This window comes from Aotus nancymaae, unplaced genomic scaffold (assembly GCF_030222135.1).
Source record: "Aotus nancymaae isolate 86718 unplaced genomic scaffold, 86718_ANA_hifiasm-v0.15.2.pri h1tg000008l, whole genome shotgun sequence".
Lineage (NCBI taxonomy): Eukaryota > Metazoa > Chordata > Mammalia > Primates > Aotidae > Aotus > Aotus nancymaae.
In genome coordinates, this window is record NW_026988419.1 from 15909896 (window position 1) to 15933310 (window position 23415).

A 23415-nucleotide genomic window follows, 5' to 3' on the forward strand; every position below is an offset into this window, starting at 1 on the left:
TTCCCCCCTCCTCAAAAACTGTTATTTAGTTGATGATGCTAAATACAATCAGCAGCATCCTTGAAATTAGGAAACAGGGAGGTGGACACCTGTGGTTTGCAAGTAACTGTGCAGAGGTAGAAAGGGGAGGGGTCTGTATGCCCTTGTCCTGGCTGGCAAATGGACGATGGTCTGGCTTAAGAAGACAGGGGCTGATGTCTGTGTGGGTCTCTGATGGCTGCATGGATTTGCATGTGGCCCTAGCCCCAGAATTCTCTATTTTGGGCCTAGCTCAGCCCCCCACAGCCTACTCTCACAGGTCCCCGTGGCAGTTGGCATGGTCCTCAGCACTGTCTGAGACCTTTGGCTCCCTGGGTTTTCCCATTGCTCTTAGATTTTTTTTCCCATGCACCCTTCTTGCCTTACTGTCCTAGCACAGCTAAGGTCAGAGACTTTTGTCCCTTCAAGTTCCCATCTGGAAACAGAAACTCTTGTTGGAAAGTGAGGGGGTGGGGTGGGCAGCCTCCCTCTGGGTGGAAACACAGATGGACTTGAATCCCAGTGAAATCCTAGCCCCCTTCATACCTCCTTTATAGCATTACTGGGGCTGTTTTGTAATTCTCTGTTTACATGCCTGTCTCCCCCACCGGGTCACAAGTTTCCCCCCAGGCAGGGGCCATCCTCATTCATCTGTCTCCAGAGCTGGGAGCCTGGCGTGGAGTACACTCAGTGGGCATTGTTGAGTGAACACGTGGTCTCGCTCCCCGTGCCTGTCACCTCCTCTCATCCGAGTTCCACTAGAACCACGACCACAGACCACAGCTCTTTCCTTGAGCAGCTCTTCTAGGAACTTCCTAGAAGCTCCATTCTCTGTGCTACTGGTCCTGTCCCCCAGCCTCCCTGCTTCAGAACAGGCCGGAGAGAAGTGGTGGGGTTTTCCTGCTCTTTGACTTGTTGGAGAAGGCGATGCTGAAACCTACATTCCGTACTGCCTGTTCACGCCTCCTCTGCTAGTATGGTGGCTGGCTTCCCCCGAGTCCTCCGGCTGCTTGCCTCAGCAGCTCTGACTGCCCCACTTTCCTGTCCCTCCAACGTCTTATGTTCCTGGGAGCCCCTGCCTTAACCTCTCTTCTCTGCTCCCCGCCCAGCTCAGAGTCTCTTCCAGGCCAGACTCTCAGGCTCCAGCTCCACGCCTCACCCAGGCCTTTTCACTGGATCCGGGGGCATGAGGCCACTCCAGGGCCCTGGACATTGGCCTCAGACTGGCCCTCCAGGTCATGTGTGGTGTGGCATGAGTTGCCTCTCTGACCTGCTTTCTCTATTTGGCCATGTGTACCCTGGGCACAGCCAACTGGTCTCTTTCTGTTCTCTGAACCCTGGCATCTCTCCTCCCTACCCACCTCACAGGCCATGTTCTCCATGAAACTGACTGTGACCCCCGACTGGGCAACGTAGTGTAGTCCTGGGCAGAGCCGAGGCTTTGGTCACAGGCACGCGGAACCTGGTTCAACTTCCATTATTTACTGGTTGTGTGACCTTGGGCTGAGAATGCAGCCTCTCAGTGCCTCATTTCCTCGTCTGTAAAATGGGCTGATAGCCCCTAGCTCAGCATGTGCAGTATTGAATGAGAGTAGACCTGAACATGATTTTCTCCGGCCAGAGCCAGGGCTTTGAGGTGGGGAGGTGAGAAATGGGACTGGAGAAGGAGATGTAGCCAGGTCCCGAAGGGCCTGACGGCCATATTAGGACATTTGGACTTTCTCCCGTGAGCTGGGAGCTATGCAAGGACTTTAGGCAGAGAAGTGACACTGCTGGCTGTGCATTTTAGAAATAGCTCCCTGGCTGCCAAGTGGAGAATGGGGTGGAGGGGATGAGGCTGAGGGCCGGGAGACCAGTGTTGCAGGCTGTTGCAACCCTCTTTGTGATTTATAGGACCAGGGCAGGGGTGTATGCGGCTCAGAGAGGTATTTAGGAGGAAGAATTGCCCAGGTTTGGTGGAAGGGAGGGAAAAGAATGAAGGAAGACATCCGGGCTTCTGGCTTGAACAACTTTGGTCGCCGGGGGTGGGGTGAAGGGCTGAGGGAAGGGTGGTGGGTGGAGCTGGGGGTGGTGGCAGGGGTTATCAATGCCATGCAGGAAGGCCAGGAGGTGGCTGATTGTGGGCGGGATCATGAATTCAAGATGCTGATGAGGCCCCACCCCTCCGTGTCCTCTGACCCCTGCTGGTACTTCCCTGCGGTCCTGCCTGTCCCACCCTTTTGTCCTGGCTGTCTCGGGGACCCTCTCACCCTGCCCCCCAGGCTTGCTCTCTTGTGCTCCCTGGGCCTGGCACACAGTAGGTGCTCAGTGCAGTGCTGAACCCCACTCCTCTGACCTCCCCGCTCATTAGCACATGCTCCTAAGAAGTCGGGCCTAGTGTGCAGCCTCACCTCACCCAGCTTCCCTGATTTCAGGTGTGGGTGAGTGTGGACCCTGAGCTGGGGCCCTCGAGATCCTTGCTTGGGTTGTCTGGCAGCAAATCTTCAGAGAAGACTCCCTGCATTCACCTGGGGTGCACCCATCTGGGTGCCATGGTGTTGTGCCTTCTTCTAGGCTGGCTTGGAGGGGCTGGCTTCAGTGGGTGGGAGGCCCATGGGTCCCATAGCTTGGCCTGCTTGTTCCCCCTGAGTCCCCCTTGCTGTTGTCAGGGCCTTCTGCCCTGAATTCCACATTCCGCAGTCTCCTGAAGGGCCAGGCACACCTGCTCTTCCCTACCTCGTTCGGGTCTGGTTGTTGAGTGGCCCTTACGTGGGGCTGGGCAGCTGCTCTGTTAGTGAGTGTGGTTAGAGGTGGGGAGGTTCTTGTCTGAAGAGGAACTCGCCTGTCTGGAGGGCCCATCTCAAGTGCCTTGCAGGACAAGGAGCCTAGCAGTGGGCGGGGAGTCAGTGAGTGCGGCGAGGGAAGAGGATCCTGAGACAAGAGGAGGAAACGGAGGAGGAAGCAGTGGGCAGCTGGAGCTTTGGGGACAGGTTGATGGGGCCAGTAATCCAAGAGGAGCTGGGCTCAGGAGGATTTAGGGAGGGGTGGGGCCTGGGGCCTTGGGGACAGGGCCGAGTCAGCCCTCTGGGACTCCCCTGTATCCTCTCTGCTCCAGGTTCTGGGTCCCAGCCTGTGCTGGGTTTGGGGAAAGGGCAGGGCCTGCTCCCTGTCTCCACTGTCTTTGGAGGGACACTCAGGGCTCGGGCTTGTGTGCCCTGGCTCGGTGTCGCTGGGAACAGGCCCCTTCTTGCCTCCAGGAACTGTATGAGCTTCATTTCCTGGTCCTCACAGAACTCTATATAAGGGAAGGAAACAGCTTAGCAGGCTGGGGAGGCTGGGGAGGCTGGGGAGGCTGGAGCAAGCCCCGGTGAAGGCCAGCAGCCCCGCAGGGAGGGCACAGGCGTGGGGAGGAAATGGGCCAGGGCAGCGGCCACCTCCTCTCCAGGATCCTTCCTTCCGAGGGTCTGAGGCTCAGCCTGGGAGGCCAGTGTCTTTGAGCTGTGCTGAGACCGTTGAGACCTTTGGCTCTTCCAAGGCAAGCCTTGTTCTTGTCCCCAAGCCCTCCCTCCATGGCCTTGGTGTTCCTGCAGCTCACTGTCTGTTGAGCATCCTCAAGTTCTGAAGGAGGCCCGTCTCCCTCCTGGCTGCCAGGCCAACAGCTGGCCTGCTCTCCTGGGCCTCGCCACTTGTCCTGCCAGGTTGAAGGGGCTGTGTGGGGCCTTCCTGAGTTCCAGTGGACTCATGGTGTGAGCCCTGAAGTGCCAGACTGTCCACAGATAGGAGGGTCACCTCATCCAGAGGCTGAGATCAAGGTATCAGCAGGGTTGGTTTCTCCTGATGGCTATTTCCTTATCATGGGCATGGAGACTGGGGCCTTCTGGGATCATCATCTGGATTTTTCTTGACCCCTCCGGTATTGCCTCAGTGGCCAGGGCTCAGAAGCTGCCTGCCTCCTGGCCACAGGTTCCTGGAGCAGGGCCCAGAGGGAGGAAGAGAGATCGAGGCTGCGGGTGGGGGTCAGTGCAAATGTGTGTTTTGTTGAGGTGGAGCAGACAGCCCCTAGGTTTTAGGGTGCCTGATGACCTCTTGTGTCTGGGTTATAGGGTACTCTTCTCCCCCACTTTCTCCTTCCCCTTATCGTTATTAGTAATGTGACTTTATATCTCTGCTTGCCTTAAACTCCCCACCTTTCACCTACCCCAGACCCTACTCCAGGACATCCTTATCTGGAGCATAGTTTCAGCCTGGTCCCTCTCTCACTCAAGTGCCTTCAGAGGCTCCCCAGTGACAGAAGCTAAAAGTTTAACTCTTTCACTGCGCATTCAAGATTGCCCATGGTCAAGCCTAGAAAGACAGTTGTGCCATCCTTCTTCCTTCATCCCTTCCAATGCCCGCTTCAATGCCCCTCTTCCTTTCCTTCACACATCCTGTGTCCCAGACAAAGGGGACTTCTAGTGGTTCTTTCAACATGCCAAACATTCCCATCTCCCTGCCTTTTTCATGTGTTATTCCTACCCCCAAATGTCCTTTCCCCGTCTCCACCTTTCTTCCCCGTTATCCACTTTCCAATTGAGCATCAGGCTCTGAGCCAGGCATGGCACTTCTCAATGGAAATGACCCATGTGCTGCCTGCCCTCGGGGCCTTCAGGTGTAGTGGGTGAGACGTGCAGTGGATGAACAGAAGCAATGCATCTTCCATGTCCAGCTCGGGTGCCCCTGCTTCATGGAGCCTGCCTGGGCCCCCTGACTTCTCTCTGTGATCCCACAGCTCTGGCGCATCTGCCACAGCATGGGTCCTGTCCCACTGTAGAGGCAGCATGACAGGTGGGGCATGGCAGGTGTTTGAGTCTGGCAGACCCAGGTGACAGCCCTGAAACCATCCTTTGGAAGCGGTGCCTTCTCAGGTCTGGCAGGATTGTTGAGAGGACTGCCTGAGACCCTGGAGGATGGGGATGTTAATACCTGCCTTGTGGGTGGTTGTGAGGAGTATACACAAAAGCTTCAAATGGTGCCTGCCATGCAGAGATCTTAGCAAAGAACACATCTGCTTCCTCCACAATGACTACCACTAGTTATTTCACTTGGGGCAAATTGCTTAACTTCTCTGAGCCCATTAACCTGAAAAACTTGTCAAGAAGATCACATAAAATAAGGTATGTAAAGCACCCAGCTCAGAGACACACAGTGGGTGCTCTACAAAACCCAGTTTCCTTCCCTCCCATGTACATTTTAGAGCAGGGATGCGAGGTAGGTGTCAGCAAAGAACTCTAGAAGCAACCCAAGTGTCCATGGATGGATAAATGGAAAAACACGAGGTGGTGTAATCCGTACAATGGAACAGTATTCAGCCTGGAAAAGAAGGGAGTTCTGATACATGCTACAACATCAAAGACTTTTTAAAATATGATGCTAAGGGTACTAATCTGCTTGGGCTGCCGTAACAAATACCGTACACTGGGTGGCTTAAACAATGGAAATGAGTTTTCTTCTGGTTCTGGAGGCTGGAATCCAGAGGCTGAGATCAAGGTATCAGCAGGGTTGGTTTCTCCCGAGGCCGCTCCTCTTGGCTTGGAGATGCTACCTTCTCCCTGCGTCTTCACACCGTCTTCCCCGGTATATTTCTGTGTCCCCATTTCCTCCACTTATAAGGACACCATTCAGATTGGATTAGGGCCTCATTTTAACTTAGTTACCTTTTTAAAGACCCTGTCTCCAAATACAGTCACATTCTGAGGTTACTGAGGGTTAGGACTTTAATATATGAAGGAGGAGATAGAATTCAGCCTCTAACACTAAGTAAAATAAGCCAGGTATCAAAGGGAAAATATTACGTGATTCCTCTTATAGGAGGTACCTAGAATAGGCAAATTCATAAAAAAAGAGAGTAGATTAGAGGTTACCAGGGGCTTGGGGGAGGGGGAAATGAGGGCTAATGAGTGTGAGGACGTTTGGGATGATGAAATTGTTTTAGAAATGGATAATGATAATGGTTGTACATTACCGTGAATGTATTTAATGCCACCGAATACACTTAGAAATAGTTAAAATAGTAAATGTTATGTTATGTGCATTTTGCCACAGTAAAAAACAAAAACAAAAACAAAAAACGGGACTAGCAAGAGATGGGGTGGGGAGACTCCTTTTCCACTCAGTCTTATGTGAAATGCTCAATTCCCAGAGGTATGTGGGTCTCGTTTAAGCTGGGGGCAAGGCTGTTCTTGCTAGTTCCAGGTGCCAGATGAGTGTGAGCGTGTGTGGGGAGCACCTTTGGAGAGCTGGGCAAGTTTAGGAGTTTGGGATTTTACATAATCAAGGCTGAGACATTCGCTTTTTCTTAGGGCCTGGGGACAGGAGTGTCACCCAGTTGGGGCCTTGGTCCTGCCACCTTCAGGGTTGTGAGGTGAGAGGGGCAGTGCTAGACAGATGCCTGGGTTTTCTCTTGATGTGCAAAGAGCAGGGCCTGGAGTCCACAGGCAGAGATTCCACCTGCAGATGACCTCCTCCCAGCGGGAGCTGATCATAATCCCCAAAGACACAATCCTGAATGCCATCATCCCAAATGTTAAAATCTCAAAAATATAATTTTGGAAAAACATTCTTTAAAAGATATTTATTTACATTTTTAAAAGGGAGTTTGCTTGAGAAACATGTAAACACATGACAGAACATTTCATAGGTCATTTTACATAATAAAATAGGCAATAATAGCACATATATTTTTGTGCATAAACACTCCGGTGTGTAATGATAGTCACACCGGTATAACAGTTATGAGCAGATGAACCGTATTCAGAAAGAACTACTTCTTTATGGACACACCTGTGGAGCTCCACCTTGCAGCCCCCAGAGCCACACTGCTCTGCTGCAGTGCTGGGCAAATTGTTAACCTTTCTGTGCCTTAGTATCTTCATCTGTGAAGTGGGGGTAATAGCATCCAATGAGACCAGAGGGCTTGGTACAGTAACTAAGCTTTGATTAGTGTGAGCAAAGGGCTGAGTGTAGATGTAGTGCACCTGCTCCATGAGCGCTGTTCCTGTGGCTGTGGATGGCTCTGTCTGTGGATGTGCCTGTTTCTAGCATAGAGGGCAAGGGCACGTCTCCAGAGCCGGACCCTGACTTTGCATCCTGCCTCCCTCCAGCTCATTAACCTCTATGTGCCTCAGTCTTACCATCCGCAAAATGGGGGTAATAATGATAGCACTCAGCGTTGTGTTATGAGAATTAAATGAGTTAATTAATGCCAAGTGCTGAGAACAGTGCCTGGCACAGAGCAAGGGTGATGGGAATTTATTTGCCGCTGTGACTTTTACCGCTATATTACTCAGAGTGAAAAGATTGCGCAGGACACCCTGTCAGTCCCCAATATCTAAATTGTTTGCTTGAGGTCCACTGGGGGAAGGGGGCTTACCTGAGGCTGACTTTCTGGATCTGAGCCCTGGAATCCCGCCCTGACAGCCCTGGGATGTGAACCTATGGTAGGGCTGGCACCGAGACCCCCTAGAGCCACCCCCAGCGTCTGCTCCTCTGCAGAGGGAGGCTTCCTTACCTGTGGCCCCTATAGGGCATGGGCCACAGAGTGGCAGGGGGCCCTACCTCTCCCTGGCACATTCCGGGCTCCTGAGAAGGTGGCCAGGGGCCAGGGTGTCAGAGGGAAGGCGAGAGCCTTTTAAGGAAACATTTCTCTGCTTAAAAAAAGAGAGAGAGACAAGAAACATTGAAACACACAACAAAGTCAGTGGGCTGGCCGGCCAGCGGGCCTGGAATGCGCGGCTGTGGGCGGAGGACGGAGGACGCCGCGGGGGGCAGCAGGCCACAAGCGGGCACCTAGGCATTGGGCCCTTGGGCTGGAGATTGACAGCTCCCCCACAGGGCCAGGATCTTAGGAGGTGCCTCTGCCTCGGGAGGCCAGGGAAGGGACCTGCAGCCAGGATCTCTGGGCCCCCTCCTGTCCACTTCCTGAGAGGGGGTCTGGGCGGGAGACCTTCCTTTTCATCTCAGAGAACACCTGTCTGTTCTGCTCCTGCTTCAAAATGCAGCCAGAACCGCCTCCCTCCCTCTCCCAATCCTCAGCTTCTAAATGGAGCGCAGAAACCCACCTCCTGTGAGGGAGGGGGCTGCTGGAGTCTGGGGCTCTGGCAGCAGCAGGCATCAGCCAGTCCTCTGGCAGCTCAGCCTGGCTAGCGGTCCCTGCTCAGCTCAAGCTCAGAAGAAAGGAACACAGCAAGGGTGCTGTCCTGGGAATTGTACTCCCTCCCCCAGGACTAAGGGACCCGTGATGACAGAATGGGTGGGGAGAAGGCACCCTGGGGCCCTGGCCCATGACCTTGAAACCTCCCAGTCCCCAGAGCGGGGTTTGATGCCATGCTTAGCAGGGACAGCAGTGTCCCCTCTAGCTGAGACCTAGTCTTGTAGGCAGGACAAGCAGAGAGCCCTGCAGGCCACAGCCAGCTCTGTTACCCTGGCACCCTCTCCCCGAGCCCTGGGCTCTGTCCCCCAGGGACTTCTTCTAAAACAGTCACTCATAGCCCCATGCTAGTGTGAATTAAGGACCCTGGGCTTCTGAGGCAGTTCTGTTTCGCCTGTGTCTCCTCATTCTCCAGAAATTGGGACCACAGTGATTAGTTTCCCTTCACATCTCATCTTGGGACTCAGACTGCCTGGGTTCAAATCCCAGCCACTTACCAGCTGTATCATCTTGGGCAATTTAATCTCTCCATGCCCAGCACACCATGGCTGGGGGAATAACAGTAATACCCACCTTACTGGGTTGTTGAAAGGGTTAAAAATGTTAACGAGGTAGAGCATTTATCATCATGCCTGTCATCCAGTACACATTCAGTAGTATTGGGTATTATTGTTGGTGGCTCTTTTCGGCCTCCTGTGATTCTCCCACCAGTCCTAGAATTCTGTGGAGCAAGGGGAGTAAATGCTAGGTCTCCACTTGGGCCTCTTTGCTGGAGAATGAGTTGTAGCCTGACTGTGTCAAGAACCCAGGAATGCCAACTCCCAGCCACCTGTGCCCCTTCCAGAGCTTGGGGCACAGGTACTTGCCCCACAGGTACTGTCCTTGTCCGGGCTGGTGTGTCAAGCCTGGGGAATCCCTGGACTGGTGGGATGACAGCATGTGGTCAGCTGGAGGGAGGGTTCCGCTAGGGTGCCCATTATGCCTAGTCAGTACCAGCTGGGGCTGGGCTGAGGGCTCTTGCTGCCACCACTCCACCAGGCTGGTAGTTGGGGAGGGGTTGCCTACTGTCTGGGGGAGGCAGCTACCCCCACCTTGGATATCCATGACTTGTTCCCAGAAAGCCTCATGCCCGAGGGAGAGTCTCCCCCTCCGTGCCCTCTGTGGGCCCCTTGCCTGGTGTTCAGGTCAGGAATTGGAGCCAAGGTTGAGGACTGAGCTCCAAGAAAAACGTGTCCTGGCTAGTAAAAAGGAGCACATTCAGTCTCTGATAAATGCCCCTGCTAATTGTCAGGGTAATGGCTCAGCTGCCAGGTCTGGCCAGGGGAATGTTATCTCAGGGAAGGGAGCAATGGAGCCTTCCCTCCCTCCCCTCTACTCTCCTCCTCCCTCTCCCTCCCTCCCCTCTGCTCTCTCTTTCCCCCTGCCTTCTTCCTCTCTGCTCTCCCTCTTTCCCTTCTTCCCTCTGTCTGGAGGTCCAAGTTGCCATCTCCTTCTTTGGATCAGAGAGGAAGATGAGGATCATGAAGCTGGTGAAGATCACAGCTCACTCATAGAGGGTGCTTCTGCCTCTCCAAGCCTTCCACATGTATCAGCTGCACTAACCTATTTCTTGGAAGGGCTGGTGGGTCCCTTTGCCCACCCTTTTCCTACATGCTCTAGGAAACTGCCAGAGCTGGTAGGAGTCTTCTGCAGCTCTGACCTTCAGGTGAGATCCCTTAGCATTGGGGAGAACCAAGGAGGTGACTCTCCCTTTTCTGAAGGTCCTAATCACAGTTTTAAAAAAATGTAAAATGAATTTTACTATATTGTAGAAAATTCAGGACATGAAGCAATAAAACAAAACAAAACAAAACAAAAAAACCCCTTATTCTTCTTACCTGAAGCCTCTGTTATTGAAACGCCAGTGCAGTGACCTCCAATCTTCCAGCATCTGCATATCTGTCACAGAATTTTAATTGTGATGTTCATTTCATTTTTGCTTTCTGCAGCCCCCGCTCCCTTTCCAGACATTATTGCTGGAGCATTTTTTCCATGTTGCTGCATAGTCTGCTGAAGAACTCTCGACCCAGAAGGTGTCAATGCGTGTGAGGGAATGGGGTGGGGGCATGGGGTGACCTCAGGAGGTGCTGGCTGTCTCTGGAGTTGAGAGATGCTCACCTGCCCTTTCTCTGTTCATTCCACAGGTGGCTGCCCCCTGCGTTCCTCCATCCAACCATGAGCTGGTGGTGAGTGACAGCCCTTCTTTGCCCTGCTAGTCCTGCCTCCCCTCCTTCCACAGCTCCCAGCTGCAGCTTTCTTTAGACCCAAATATGTTGGTAGCTGGGGTGTCGGGCAATTAGGTGGAGGAGGAGGGTTGACCTCCCTGTGCTGAAGCAGGCCTGGGAGGAAATGAATCATGAGGCCCCTTCTGATGAGATGCAGGGCCTGCTATTTCCAACCTTGAGACTTACGTCCTTAGAAAAACCCATAAAAGGGCATCTTGTGTGTCTCCAGGCCTGGCCAGGTGCCTGTTGTCCCAGGACTCAGAGGACCAGGGGCTGCCATGGCATCTCCTTCTGCCTGCCTGGTCCTGGGTCAGGCAGCCCTGGGCTGGAGGCAGGGGATGACCCTCTGAGTCCATTCACCTGGGTAGTTTCTCCCTGAAGGCAACCTGTTCTGCCTCTAAGCCACTTGGCTTTGCTTTGCTTTTTTGCTCCCTTTCCGTTCCCTCATTCCTCTTCCCCTCACCCTGGAATCAGGCCTGCATAATAGCCTGGACTGGGGCAGGATCCCTGTGAGTTGTGGGCTGTAGAGAGGGCCCTGCTCCACCCTGATGCCAGCTGGGCTGATTTGGCGCCCTGGGCACTCTTCCTCCCTGTCTGTCACCACCTTCTTACCCTTCAGAGGTTTTCTTCCTCCCCACCATGTCCCTGGAGACAGACAAGGCTCTGAGGGCTGCTGGAGAAGGAAGGGGGCTGTCCGTGTGCACGTGTGTGCCTGTGCACAGGTGTGTGGATGTGTCTCGGAGGGGCGCCATGTGGGCACAATTGGATCAGCCTGTGGAGGTGCCTGTGGTGGTACTGATGTTGGCAGGAGCTTGGGGGCAGGGCAAGGCTGTCCTGGGACCCAGGCAGTTGTAGGTACCTCACACACCTCTGCAGTGACTTGCTCAGCCCCAGACACTGGGCGCTCAGTCAGGGCACATTCTTTTTCCTTTCATTAATACCCACTTGCTGTGTGACAAGGGGCTGGTCCCATCTTGTTTCTTTCTGGACCTCAGTTCTCCTTTCTGTCGAAGACAGGGGTTGGATGAAATGCTCCAAAGGCCCCCTCCATGCTGATAAATGTTCCCTGTCCCTCCCTCCCCATTCAGGGTGGTGATGGAGTGAACTGAAGTGCACAGAAGTGCTTGGGACTCTTAGTGTCACTGCTCTGCACACTCTGGCTCGGGCCCTGCTGGGGCTGTATACCTTCTTTCCAGGGGCCCCTCCTTCCCTGGTCTCACTAGGGTCAGGCCCTCGCGGGCCTCAGCGCTGCCCACCCCTGCTGCTGCAGATGTGGAGTGTTATTCACACAGAGCCCAGTCGAGGGTCATCTGGCAACAGCGGGAGCTAGGGATGGAGTGCAGTCTGGCTTGGAACCGCCAGCAAGAAATTGCGCTTGGATTGCAGAGGGACACCATGGGAGCCTGAGGAGGGCGGGCGGGGAGGGGTGAGTGTACATTTCTCCTGATTCCAGCTGAACTCCCACCTTGTGGCTAAGAACAGAATGTCCTTGGCTGCTTTATGAGGCTGGGGGTCCAGGGTTTAGGGACCACCGGGCAGAAGCTAGATGTCTGGCTGCTGGGAGTCTCATAGCTTTGTTTACATAAAGAGCGGTCAGAGGTTGGGACAAAAGGGAATAGGTTGGCATTCCAGCTGGAGGGACTGCAGTTAGAATCCAGAAGAAACTCCTGCCTGAGCAAGGCTGCGTGTCTCTATGACATGCCCCACCTGTGCAGGGGTTTCTCCCTTCTGAGGAGGCTGGATCAGCCGCCTGGTGGTGAAATGACTGCCTCTCGCGGTAAAGAGCGAGGGAGTGAGACCACCTCCTTCTGTGTCTCAGCCTCCCCGCTCCCTGGGTGTATGACCCTGACATTGCTAACCTCCCTGGACCTCCATTTCTCTTCATAATGGGAGTTAGTGATGGTACCTATACTGTAAGGCTGCCAAAAGACCAAAGTGAGCACATTCATCCATTTAATGCATCTGTTTTCAAAGCCCTTCAATGCTGGCCTACCTCCCTGGAGCAAAAGCCCAGGTGGTTCCTCTCTCGCCTAGGCTTCTTCTCGTTCACCTCTGTCTTGTCATTTTCCTTTTTCCTCTCATCTTCTTAGCGCCTCACTCGCTCTGTTTCAGCTGCCTGGCCTTTCCTGCTGGTCCTTGAACATACATGATGCCTCCAGGCCTTTGCAATCGCTGTTCCCCCTGCTTGGAATACTCTTCCCGCAGATACCCACAAGGCTTTTCCCCCAGTCTCACATCTTTTTTTCTTTTTTTGGCTGGAGTGCAGTGGTGCAATCTTGGCTCACTGCAACCTCCGCCTCCCGAGTTCAAGCGATTCTCCTGCCTCTGCCTCCCTAGTAGCTGAGACTACAGGCACACACCACCATGCCCTGCTAATTTTTGTATTTTTAGTGGAGATAGGGTTTCATTATGTTGGCTGGGCTGGTCTCGAACTCCCGACCTCAAATGATCCTCCTGCCTTGGCTTCTCTAAGTGCTGGGATTACAGGCATGAGCCACCGCACCCAGCTGAACCTCAAGTCTTCACTCAAGTGTCAGCATTTCTCTTTCCCCAGCATCAGTCCCCTTCCATGCTTCTATTGCCCCCAGCACACACCACTCTATGGTGCGTTTTACACTATGTATTTTACTTATTTGTCTTGTTTGAGGGGCTTTGCCCATGCCAGTAGGTAAGCTCCGTTAGGACAAGGGATTTTCCTCTGTTTGGTTCAGTGCTGTGTCCCCACTGCCTTGCATACAGTAGGTGCTCTATATGTGTTTCTTGAATGGCTAGAAGGAAGGCATTCAGCCCAATATCTGGCAGATTAGGTTCTCAATAAACAGGACTGCTATGGCTAGTGGGTGGGGCTGTCAAATTCAAAGGGTGGGGGTCCATGAGGGAGGGTGGCAGCTGCCTTTAGCTGGAAGCCCTGCTACTGTCCCTGGGGAGTGGGAAAGTGGCCCAGGGGAAACCGGGAGAAAGTTTGGCTTCCCTGAGAGCACTCGGCACCTGTTTCCTCACGGGTGGGCGAGGCAAGTGCTTTGAACAGGTTCACAAGAGGGAGGAAAGGGCGGGTTTTTATTTTTCCTTCCTTTTCCGTTTGCTGCCTGCCCTTCAGCCCCTGTAGGCTGTTCTCCGGCCTCCCTGCCCGTTCCCTGTCCCTCACGGTGTGTCTGTCTTTCTGTGTGTCATGTCTTCATGTCTCAGTTCAGCTCCAGCTCTCCCTCTGGCCTTTCACTGATCTTGTTTAAATTCTAACCCCTGGGATTAGGACCCCTCCTCCCAGATACAGAATTTCTGCCCAGCTTCAGGCCCTGCCAGCCAAATACATTTCCCAGCCTGCGCCTGGGCCAGCCAGGGCAAAGTGGCTTAATCTTCAACTATGTTTTCATCTTACTCAACAGATGTTGCCCAAGACCTTGGGTAGAAGGGTCCTAGGGTCACCACCCTCCTGTGAGGCACTGGTGGACCAGGACGGAGAGGTGAGAGGGCTTGTTTGCCACGCATGCTCCTGATCCTTGGAAAGAGCTGAAGCAGCTTTTCTCGACTTCTGAAAAATAAGAGTCAAAGGAATTTTTCAAGGGTGATCGCCAAATGGGGTGGCCACCAAGGTCAGCAGATGTCAGGCCTTCTGTGTGCAGGAGACCAGGACTAGGGGAGGAATGGTGTGCAAATTGCTTCTCCTCACACCGGGGCAGCTGCAACACAGGGGCTTAGAACGTCCCTATAGAGTGACTTGGAGGTCTGTAGGTGGGGATGGGGAGTCTGGAGGAGAAGAGGTGAATAGGGGAATGGGAAGGGCCCAGCACGAAACCGTGCTTGGATTGCAGAGGGACACCATGGGAGCCCGAGGAGGCTGGTTTCATCCATATTACTAATAATAGCTACAGTGAGAATTTAACCCTTTAATGGAACTTCATATCTTCCGAGCTTCATTCTAGAAACTTTACAAAAATAAACTGATTTAATCCTGATGGTAGTGCAGTGAGGGAGGTGCTGGGATGATTCCAATGTCACAGGCGAAGAACTGAAGCTGAAGGCCACAGAGCTATTCAAAGGAGGAGCTGGGATTCTGACACGGTGGTCTGGCACCAGAGTTCACCCTCCTCAGCACTAATAATGACTGATGTCACTGTCACTTGCATAGTGCTTCCCATTTTCAAAGCCCTTTCCATGATACGGGGCCATTGGAAGCCCACGGTGACTTGTTTGGAAGCCTGGCAGGCCCAAGCCCATCCTGGGAAGACAGAAGGGACAAACTGTGCAGTGGAGCAAACTAGCTGACTTGCTCACGGTCACACAGCTCGCCGTGGCGGGGCTGGGTCAGGAGTGGATTCTCGGTCTGCGTTTCTCCCCAGGCTGCCCTCGGTGCTTGCTCCTGATGTAAGTACCCGATGTTGCCGGGTGATAGGTTTCTCCTGGTCCCCTCTTTCTAGACAGCTAGCTTCTGTTTGCCAGTAGGCTTGGGATTTGGGGGAGGGTCTGTCCATCCATGTAACCATCCAGCCATCCTACCAACATATATCTCTCGAGTACCTACCCCTGGGCTTAGGACCCCTCAGTGCCAGGCGCTGTTCTGCGTGCTGGGCCTGCAGAGTTCTTTTCTGTCACAGTTGTCAGGGCTTCTTGAAGACAGATGGGTGTGGAGCAGACCTGGAGCCACAGGGTGGAGAGGACTTTAGTCCCATCCTGTTCTTTTGCAGATAAGGAAACAGGCCCTCATCTTCTTAGGTGACTTTCTGAGGGTCTCCCAGTGTCAGATCTGAGGCCAGAAGGCACTGTGCGGCCTCATGGAGGCAGAGAAGGGTGTGATGTTAACTGGGAGCAGAGAAAGTGAGTGGAGCACCGAGCTTCAGCATGCGGGCTCGTTCCCTCAAAGGTGATGTACAGTCACTTCAGCCAGCCTGAACTCCGGTCACTGGGCAGGCTATGGGTGGCCATCCTTGGGAAATCCTGAAAAAAATGGCTGATTTTCAAAGGGGAGGGGCAAAGTCTGAGCACTGCATTCCCAAGAGGATGCCAAGCATGGGGAGGGAGGTTGAAAACCCCAACTTGTGCGACCCCTAGGGCTGCTTAGCCTAGAGAGGGAAGACATGGGATGGGTGCGGAAGGGGAGTGAGAATATGTTGAAAGACAAATGGATTCATTTTCCATTGTTCTGGAAAGTAGAACTTGGTAGGTAGAGGCTGTCAGAAAGAGAAGGAAACTCAGTCTCCTCATTTGCCAAAAGGGGTTCAAAGAGCTCCTTAAAGAAGAGCATTTACTACCTAAAACAGCTCCCTGGGGCTGATGGGGGCTAGTGTTCCATTGCTGTAAACCATTTTCATCTATCAGGTATAAGGCACCATGCTGATGGAAGATTCCCTCCCCGGGAGCTGCCTGGTAGAAGTCCTCAGGCTCACTGGCTGAGGTCCTGCCATTTGGCTGGGCTACAAAGTGACATGATCCACAGAGGTCAAGGCATCCCTGAATGCGCCGAACACCTCCCCTGTAAGCCCCACTGGGAGAGACCCAAGTTGGGTGAAAGGTCCTGCCCTCAGGGAACCCTCTGTTCAGTGGGAGAGAGAGAACCACACTATGGAAATTGTGCCTTACTCTGGGGTTCTGACCAGAGGTGGTAGCCTTGGTGTTCATGGGAGGAAGTGATTTGCTTGTGCTGTGGTGGTTGGGGAAACCTGACTTCCGTTCAAGTCTAGTTTAAGACCGGAGCAAATAGAAGAGAGGAGGGAAGCAGGGAGGGTGTTTTAGAAGGTAGCAGGGCTGAAACAGAGAGGGCGTAGGACCTTGTTACAAATTGCTGAGTCTGAGAGAGGGCCAGGCAATCCAGTGTAAACGTTTTGAGCAAATTTCTCTTGCTGGGGGGAAGAGAGAACCTGGCAATCTTGTGTCACCAGGGCCCAAACAACCCTTGGTGGCCCTGCCTGGGGCTGGTGGTGGGAGCGGCGTGGTGCAGGAATAGGGGCAGGGATGAGCGTGGCAGGCCTGGTGGATCCGAGCAGCTGTGGACAGAGGCTGCACGCTGGAGAAGAGAGAGAAAGCAGGTGTGTCTGGAGAGAGAAGGGGCCAGATATTGGAGGAGCCCACAAACCACACTGGGGGACTTGAACTTGACGTGCTCAGCACTAAGGGCTCTCCCAGGTCCCTGAATGGGGAAGTGACCCAAAGCAGGGTGTTAGAGCTGGGAGTCTGCTGCCAGTTTCAGGGTGGCTTGGCAGGGAGGGACTGCCAGGGGAGGGCAGGGTCGGCCGGACGGGGCTGGTACGGATGCTCAGTGTGGCTTCAAGGTTGTAGGCAAGGGTGGCTGGAGGGGCGTGGAGGAAGGGCACAGCCTTCCAGTACTCTGGCCAAGTGGGGGAGGAGAGCCACATCCAGTGAAGGACATGGCAAGAGGGAACCCGAAATATCCCAACCTGTGCAAGCCAGCTGCAGTGGGGGTGTCCACAGTTGTGCAGCCTGAGCCAGGATTTGGGTGTTGGGCCCCTTGGGGTGAATTGGGAGAAGGGCTGAGGATAGGTGTGGTTTGGCCAAGTCCCTCCCCTTTTGGGAAATCAGACATAACTTTCCCTTTAATCACATGGAGCCTGTTCTTTTTCCTCTGGTGGCCTGGGCCTGCTGGGAGAGGATGTGGCCCCTGGAGCAACTGAGCAGATGTACTTCAGGGTCCCAGGCCGTGGTGCGGTGTCCCCTGCCAGCTCTGTCTGCTCGGCGCTCTTTCTCTAGCTCTCGCCTATTGGCTCCCACTTCCTCAAGACTGAGCAAGCGGAGAGCATGGGGCTCTAGGGGGCACATGCCTCAGAGGTCTCAGACAGACCTGATCTCACACCGAGCGGCCACCCTTCCTGGAAACTCCATCTCCTCATTTGCAGAAAGGTGTTCAAAGTGCTCCTTCTAGAGTCCTTGCTTGTGACAGTGAAGGGAGGGGAGGCACGAGGCACAGAGAAAGTGCCCTCTCTCTCTGCTGCCTTCTGCCACTGCCTTGTTTTTGTGATTATGCCATTGATAGAGGGCTCTCACAGGGCTTTGTGGGGGCGATAAATGGGGCCATGCCTCTAACGTGCCATCTCACGGCCCGCCATGCTCCAAGTGCCCCATAAACAAACGCCGCTTCCCTGCCCTCCCTTCAGTTCGCCCCCTCCCTGCATCTGCTTATGCTTCTATTTTTGGAACGCGTGAGCCTGGAATAACTTTCTCTGGGTCCTGGGGCTGAGGCTGTTCCAGCCCTTGCTAGCCCTCCCTGCGGACTCCCAGCTCCTTCCCCTCTGGACAGGCAGTGTGACGGTGACCTCACAGTTCATTGCCCATGGCAGTAGCTGTGATGTCATGGGGTCTTTTTGGCCCCCAAACTGCCCAGATTCCAGGCCTCCCAGGGGGCAAGAGTGGGGATAGTTGGAGGGTGGAAAGGGGCAGGGTGTGAGGAATTTCTGGACGGAATGTTCCTCTGGAGGCTGTCTGCATTCTGCGCACGCCCCTCCCCAGTCCCCTTCCCCTCAGCCCTGGGCTCAGGCTTGGGAACCTCCCCCCACCTTGTTTCCTTCCTTCAAAACAGCAGCTCACAGATACATTTTTCCCAGCCCACCCTCCTTGCAGGCCACAGACAGTGTCCTCCTGCGTGAGCCTCCAGGCAGTTAGGGCAGCCACCCCCCAACCTTCCAGCAGAAAGGCCCCTCCTTCCAGCAGAAAGGCCCCTCCTGGCCCCTCCTCAGGCCCACACAGTGGAGGAGGGTAAAGGCATGTGTGGAGAGGGCACGTGTGCCTTTTTTTGGAAAAAAACTGAGGAAAGGATATGCAGCTTCCCTTATCCACCCTGTAGTTCCTGACCCCTCAAATTCAGGAAGTTCTCTCTGTTGTCTGATCTCAGTCTTTCCTACTGCAGCCCAGTTCCTATTCTTTCTGTGGAAATGTGGTTAAGAAGTGTCTTCCTACTGAGGACCTGGGCAGAGGGCCTGCTACAACTAGTCTTTACTTACTCCCCACAGGAAGGCAGTTATCAGAGGCACTGCCTAGAGATCATTGCCAGGGAGAGGAGAGATGGCGTGAGGGGAAGTGAGGAGCAAGGCTCAAACAGCGGCTCTCCTACAGATGAGCTGTGTAACCATGGGCGAGTCACGAAATCTCCCAGGCCCTCAGTTTCCTAAACTGTACCTGCGGTAATGTTTACCTCCCAGGGTGGTTATACGGACTGGTGATCAGGAAAGCAAAGTGCCCAGTACTGTGTTCCAGGCATTGTCAGCACTGAGTAAATAGTTGTAGTTCTTGCACTAAGTTTGTCAAAAGGCATCTCAGGACCAGGACCAGGGCCAGGGCCAGGCAAGTGAGGCCTCTAGGGTGCAAGATCTGAGGAGTCAAATCTTGGAATCAAATTCCTCAGGATTATGCAAGTGTGCTCACAGGACCTGACAGTGATGCCTTCTGAAATGCTGCACCCTGAGGGCTTTGCCCTAGTCTCCACTTTGCTTTGCTCTAACTATTGGGTTTGGGACTCTAGAGCAGAGGGCCCCTGCTAAGAGTAGGGCTTGATTTCAGGTAGCAATAGGTTTAAACCCTGCCACTTGCTCCTAAGCTGGATTCTGAGTTGTCCCTCCTGGGGAAATCTGGAAGACCCCGGTGGGACAGTGAGTCAGCTGCCCTCACTTTGGAAAGCCTGGGGACCCTAAGCTCCAGGCTTTGTCCTGGGACTGGGCAGTACATGGGATCGGACAGAGGGGTCTGTATGTGTTTGGGCTCCACTCACGTCATCCCTCTGTAGCTGACTTGAGGAGGAAGGAGAAGAGCCCTCAGGGAGGCACCAGCTCACCCTGCCAGCAGGATGGCTAGGGGCCAAGGGTGAGGGCAGTGACATGAGCCTGGCAATGGGCTTTACAAACCTGGGAGCCACCTCTGGCCATGCCACGAATCTCACCATGAAAAGCTAGGCTGGTCAGACCTGCCTGCACCTCAGTTTCCCCATGTGTGAAGCAGGGATGGAGGAGATGATGTCTTAAGTCCCTCTCAGAGCTGATGTCCCTAGGAGTGGCATGCAAGGATGGTGTGTGTGTGCAGGGGTTGGGGGTGGGCGGGTGTAGAAATATCCTGGCCAGGAATGAAGTGAAGATGAAGGTCAGGGGCTTTGGATCCAGACAGTCCCAGGAGTGCCAGCTGTACTTACTAGGCAGTGTCAATGGTAGGGCTTCCCACTGGCCACAGTCTCCCTGCAGGGCAGGGGACCCTGCCCACCTCTTACCAGTTCCTTGCCTTTTTCATTCCCAGTACCCCCAGGGCTGGCAGTGGTTGGGAAACAGAGAAATAAAACTTGAATTCCAGGAGAGTTGCAAAGGCGGAGGAGGGGCAGGCAGCGCACATGCTGGGCTGTGTTTGCAAACACTGCAGGACAACTCAAGTGTTTAGATGATGTGGGGGGTGGGGGTTTGGAAATTTTTAGCTTCTCAGAAAGCATCTCAACCAGTAAGCTGAAGGCATCTGATCTCTGGCAAGCGTTGCCCTGTGGCCAGCCTCCAGCTGGCATGGGGAAGGGGTGGGGGCAAAGGGGATGGTGCTCAGATGATCACTGGCAGGAGGAGAAAGTTTCTCTTGCACTGCTGAGGCCTCTGGTTTCTAATATTGATGCCAGCTCCCTTGTCTGCACCATGCCAGACCCAGGAGGGGTGGGGCAGGAGGGTCGCAGTGAGGCAGGGTGGGCTGGAGAGGGCCTGGGCCTTGGGGATATGTGGGTGCTGACCCGAGGGCGGAGGCGATACATCATAGTGAGAGCTGACAAGTCCTGAGGCTTCCTATGTGTCTTGCACTCTTCTAAATGCTTTATGTGCTTTGTTGCATTTGATCCCCACAAAATAACCCCTTGCAGGCCTGTTGCAGAGCAGGAAGGACAAGGTGACCTGCTTGAGGTTGCACAGTTAGGTAGCAGCAGAGAGAACTGGAATGTGGACTCGGGCAGTCTGCCGCCAAGGCCTTTTCAGGAACAGCAGGTCTAAACCCTGCCACCTGCTCCCAGGCTGATTCTGAGTTGGAGTTGCCCTGCTTGGAGGCAAGGGGGCTGCTAGCTCAGGCTGGTTGTTCTCAGAGAATCATCTGGGACCTGTGTTGCCTGGAAACCTGGTAGAAATGCATGTTCGTTCTTGGGTACCACCGTAGCTCTAACCGTGAGTGTGTGTAATGGGGTGGCTGGGGGGCCCAGGTGGTCAACAGCCCTCCAGGTGGTGCTATGCACATTCAAGTTTGAGACCCCTGGGCTCATGCTCTGCTGAGGGTCGAGGCCTGTTAGGAGGCTTTACCCAGAGGAGGAAGAAAGGCTCTTCCGGGCACTGAACGGGCCTGGGCAGGTGCATCATCTGTAGCTTGTCCACCCCACTCCACGTCCGTACATTCTTGGAGGCTGGGTAGCGGACAGGTCAGGAGTGAGGGCATTGGAGTTGGGAGATTTTGGTTTGCGTCTCAGTTCTGCTGTGATCTGCCTTCTGAGAGTTCCCTTCCTTCCCACAGGAGACCAGAGCAGCTCTGAGAGGAGGCAGCTGGGCTGTTCTGCACAACCTCAGGTCTCCATGTGGGAATGTCAGAGCCCCTGGAGAAGAAGGGAAAGGCTGAGGGTGGAGAGGGCCCCGGCGGGCTGACACTCTGGTTGAGGGATGGGTGGGGCTGGGTTGTTGGAGGCTGGGCTGAGGGGAGCACCTGGTCCTGACTAGCAGGCAGCTCTGAGAGCTCAGGCTTACCCTGAGTGGGTTAGGGGGTTAGTGGGTTAGGATTAGGACTGAGCTGAGAGAGGGCAGAACCTGGCATCTTTACTCCTCCTCCAGAGCCATCCTCAGACTCCAGGTGGAGAGAGGGGGCGTACCTTTCAGCAGGGAGGAGAGTGGAGGAGATGTGTGGGAGGGGTTGGCCCCTGTCCCCAGACCCCATCGTCCCTCTACCGTCCCTAGCTGCCTTGGCCCTGAACTGCTCAGGAAGTTTCATCCCCTGGAGAGGAGTTTTGGCCTCAGCCGCCTATCTTCCAGGCAATAGGGGTAGACGAGTATGTTTGGGCCATTTCCGGAGAGAGCACTGTTACCTCCGCCAGCCCAGTCTCTTCCTCCATGCCCATCTGGGCCCACTCTGCCTCCCTGATGCCGGAACCTTTCAGAGGTCATTCTGTCCATTCCCCTGCCTTTAGACATGAGCAGCTCACCCCTCAGGTCTCAGGGATGGGGTTGGAGCAGGCGCCTCCTGTGGCAAGACACATGGTCTTAAACCTGGGACACACTTGTTCTCACCAAGGTTTGCTTCAGAACCTTTCCAGTTGTGCTCAGGCCTTTCCACCCAATTCGAGGGCCCCATAACCATGTCACTGAGTTGGCAATGGAGCCCTAGATTCTGTTCAGGAGGTGGGCCTGGCATAGGAAGTTTCTCTTCTTGCTACGGGGAGAAATCAGACCACCTTTAGCTGGAAGCCCTTCTGTTGGTCTGGGTGAAGAAAGGAGGGTGCCAGGGTAAGGGATGGGATCAGCCAACAGGTGTTGACTTATGGCCCACTATGCATACATCATGCGCCCTGGCAGGAGGGAACTTCCAGATGAATTGGTCAAAATGTTGCTTTGAATCCATTTTGGATGAAGGTGGAATAAGAATCACAAATAAAACAGTCAAGTCACATATTTCCGTGATGAGATTATTCATACACTAAGGACCAGACAGGGAGACGACTGGAGTTCAGAGGAGGGAAAGAGATCCCCACTTGCTGAGGTGACCAGGGAGGGCTTCCTGGAGGAAGAAAGCCCTCTGTGTAGGAAAGAGGGGAAGACATTCCACAAGTAAAGACCTGGATATGGGAATAGGCAAGAAGGGTTTAGGGGCCGGGGCTGATGGAGGAGATCCTTGGTGCTTGGAAATTGAGGTATGTGAGGCCCCATGGTGGGTGGTCTGAAAGCTCACAGAAGTAATGAGACTGGCTGGCTGCACATTTCAGGCTGCTGGGATTTCACGTAGAACCCCAAGACGGGGTTCAAATCCTGCCATCCCTATTAGAGTTGATGATTTTGGCTCAGTCATTTAACTTTCTTATCTGTAGAGTGGGGCTAAAGGTAATAATGGTACTCACCTCCCTGGATTCTTGAGACTAAATGAGACACTGCAGGTCACTGGCCCCTCCAGTTTGGGGGTGTCAGCAACTGTATGAACCAGAGGTCTGGCTCTGGGCACCGAGCACGGGTCTTCGGTGAAGCTGTGTAGAACTGGATGGTTCTAGCACTATTAGGATGGCTTTCCAAATGCCAAACCATTCCCCCTGTGCTTGGGGCCAGCCAGATTATGCCACAGTCTTCAGTCCCTGTCTCAGGGGGCATTCTGCCCATCAAGGCCACCAGCCATGAGAAGAGAGCCCATCCCTGGGATGTCTGCCCTGAGGCCTCATGCTGTTTGTCCTTCCGTCCACAGCCCGTCACCACTGAGAATGCACCAAAGAATGTAGTGGACACGGTGAGTGACGGCAGGTGGCAGTGTGGGGAGCCGGAGCAGCGTGGGCAGGAGTGAGAAGGCCGGAAGTGGAGAGTGGGTTTGGGGGAGAGTGGACAGATGTGGCTGGGGAAATGCTTCCAGAGTAGATTTGGGGAACTTAGGGGAAGTGGTGGGGCAGCTGCTGACGCTGGGAGCAGGGCCTCTGACCATCCCTGTGTGTTTGGAAATGGGCTGCTAGGGAACTGGGCAGGCAGAGAGGGAGAGGCGGGGTGGGAGCTGAGAGGGAGCAGCCCATGGTTAAATGTGGGCTTCCTTATGAAATATGCAGAATGTGAGAAAGCCAGGCAGAGCTTTCCAAACAGGTCTTTCGGATCTAGCTGAGACGGACAGTTTCCTCAAGGCTGTGTGGAAGATGAAGGGAGGAAAGAAGGTGGGTTCTGCAGTGGGGAAACTGAGGTTAGCTTCTGAGAGAGATCTTGTGGCGATGGCTAGCATGAAATCATGGGCTTGGAGATGAAGGACTTTGGTTCAAATCTTGACTCCGCCAAGGTTCTAATTATGTGACTGTGG

The 23415-nt window shown here is 54.1% G+C and overlaps 1 protein-coding gene across 7 annotated transcripts in view; it reads left to right on the top strand.

Moving 5' to 3' along the window:
• TNS1 (tensin 1) overlaps positions 1 to 23415 on the top strand; it is a 205944-nt gene that overhangs the window by 76939 nt on the left and 105590 nt on the right. For all 7 annotated transcript variants that reach the window (XM_012446022.3, XM_012446027.3, XM_012446026.3 and 4 more), the window contains 2 exons: positions 10366 to 10407; positions 22825 to 22866. In XM_012446022.3, coding sequence (XP_012301445.2) covers positions 10366 to 10407; positions 22825 to 22866 — 84 coding nt within the window. The remainder of the gene's footprint in view (positions 1 to 10365; positions 10408 to 22824; positions 22867 to 23415) is intronic.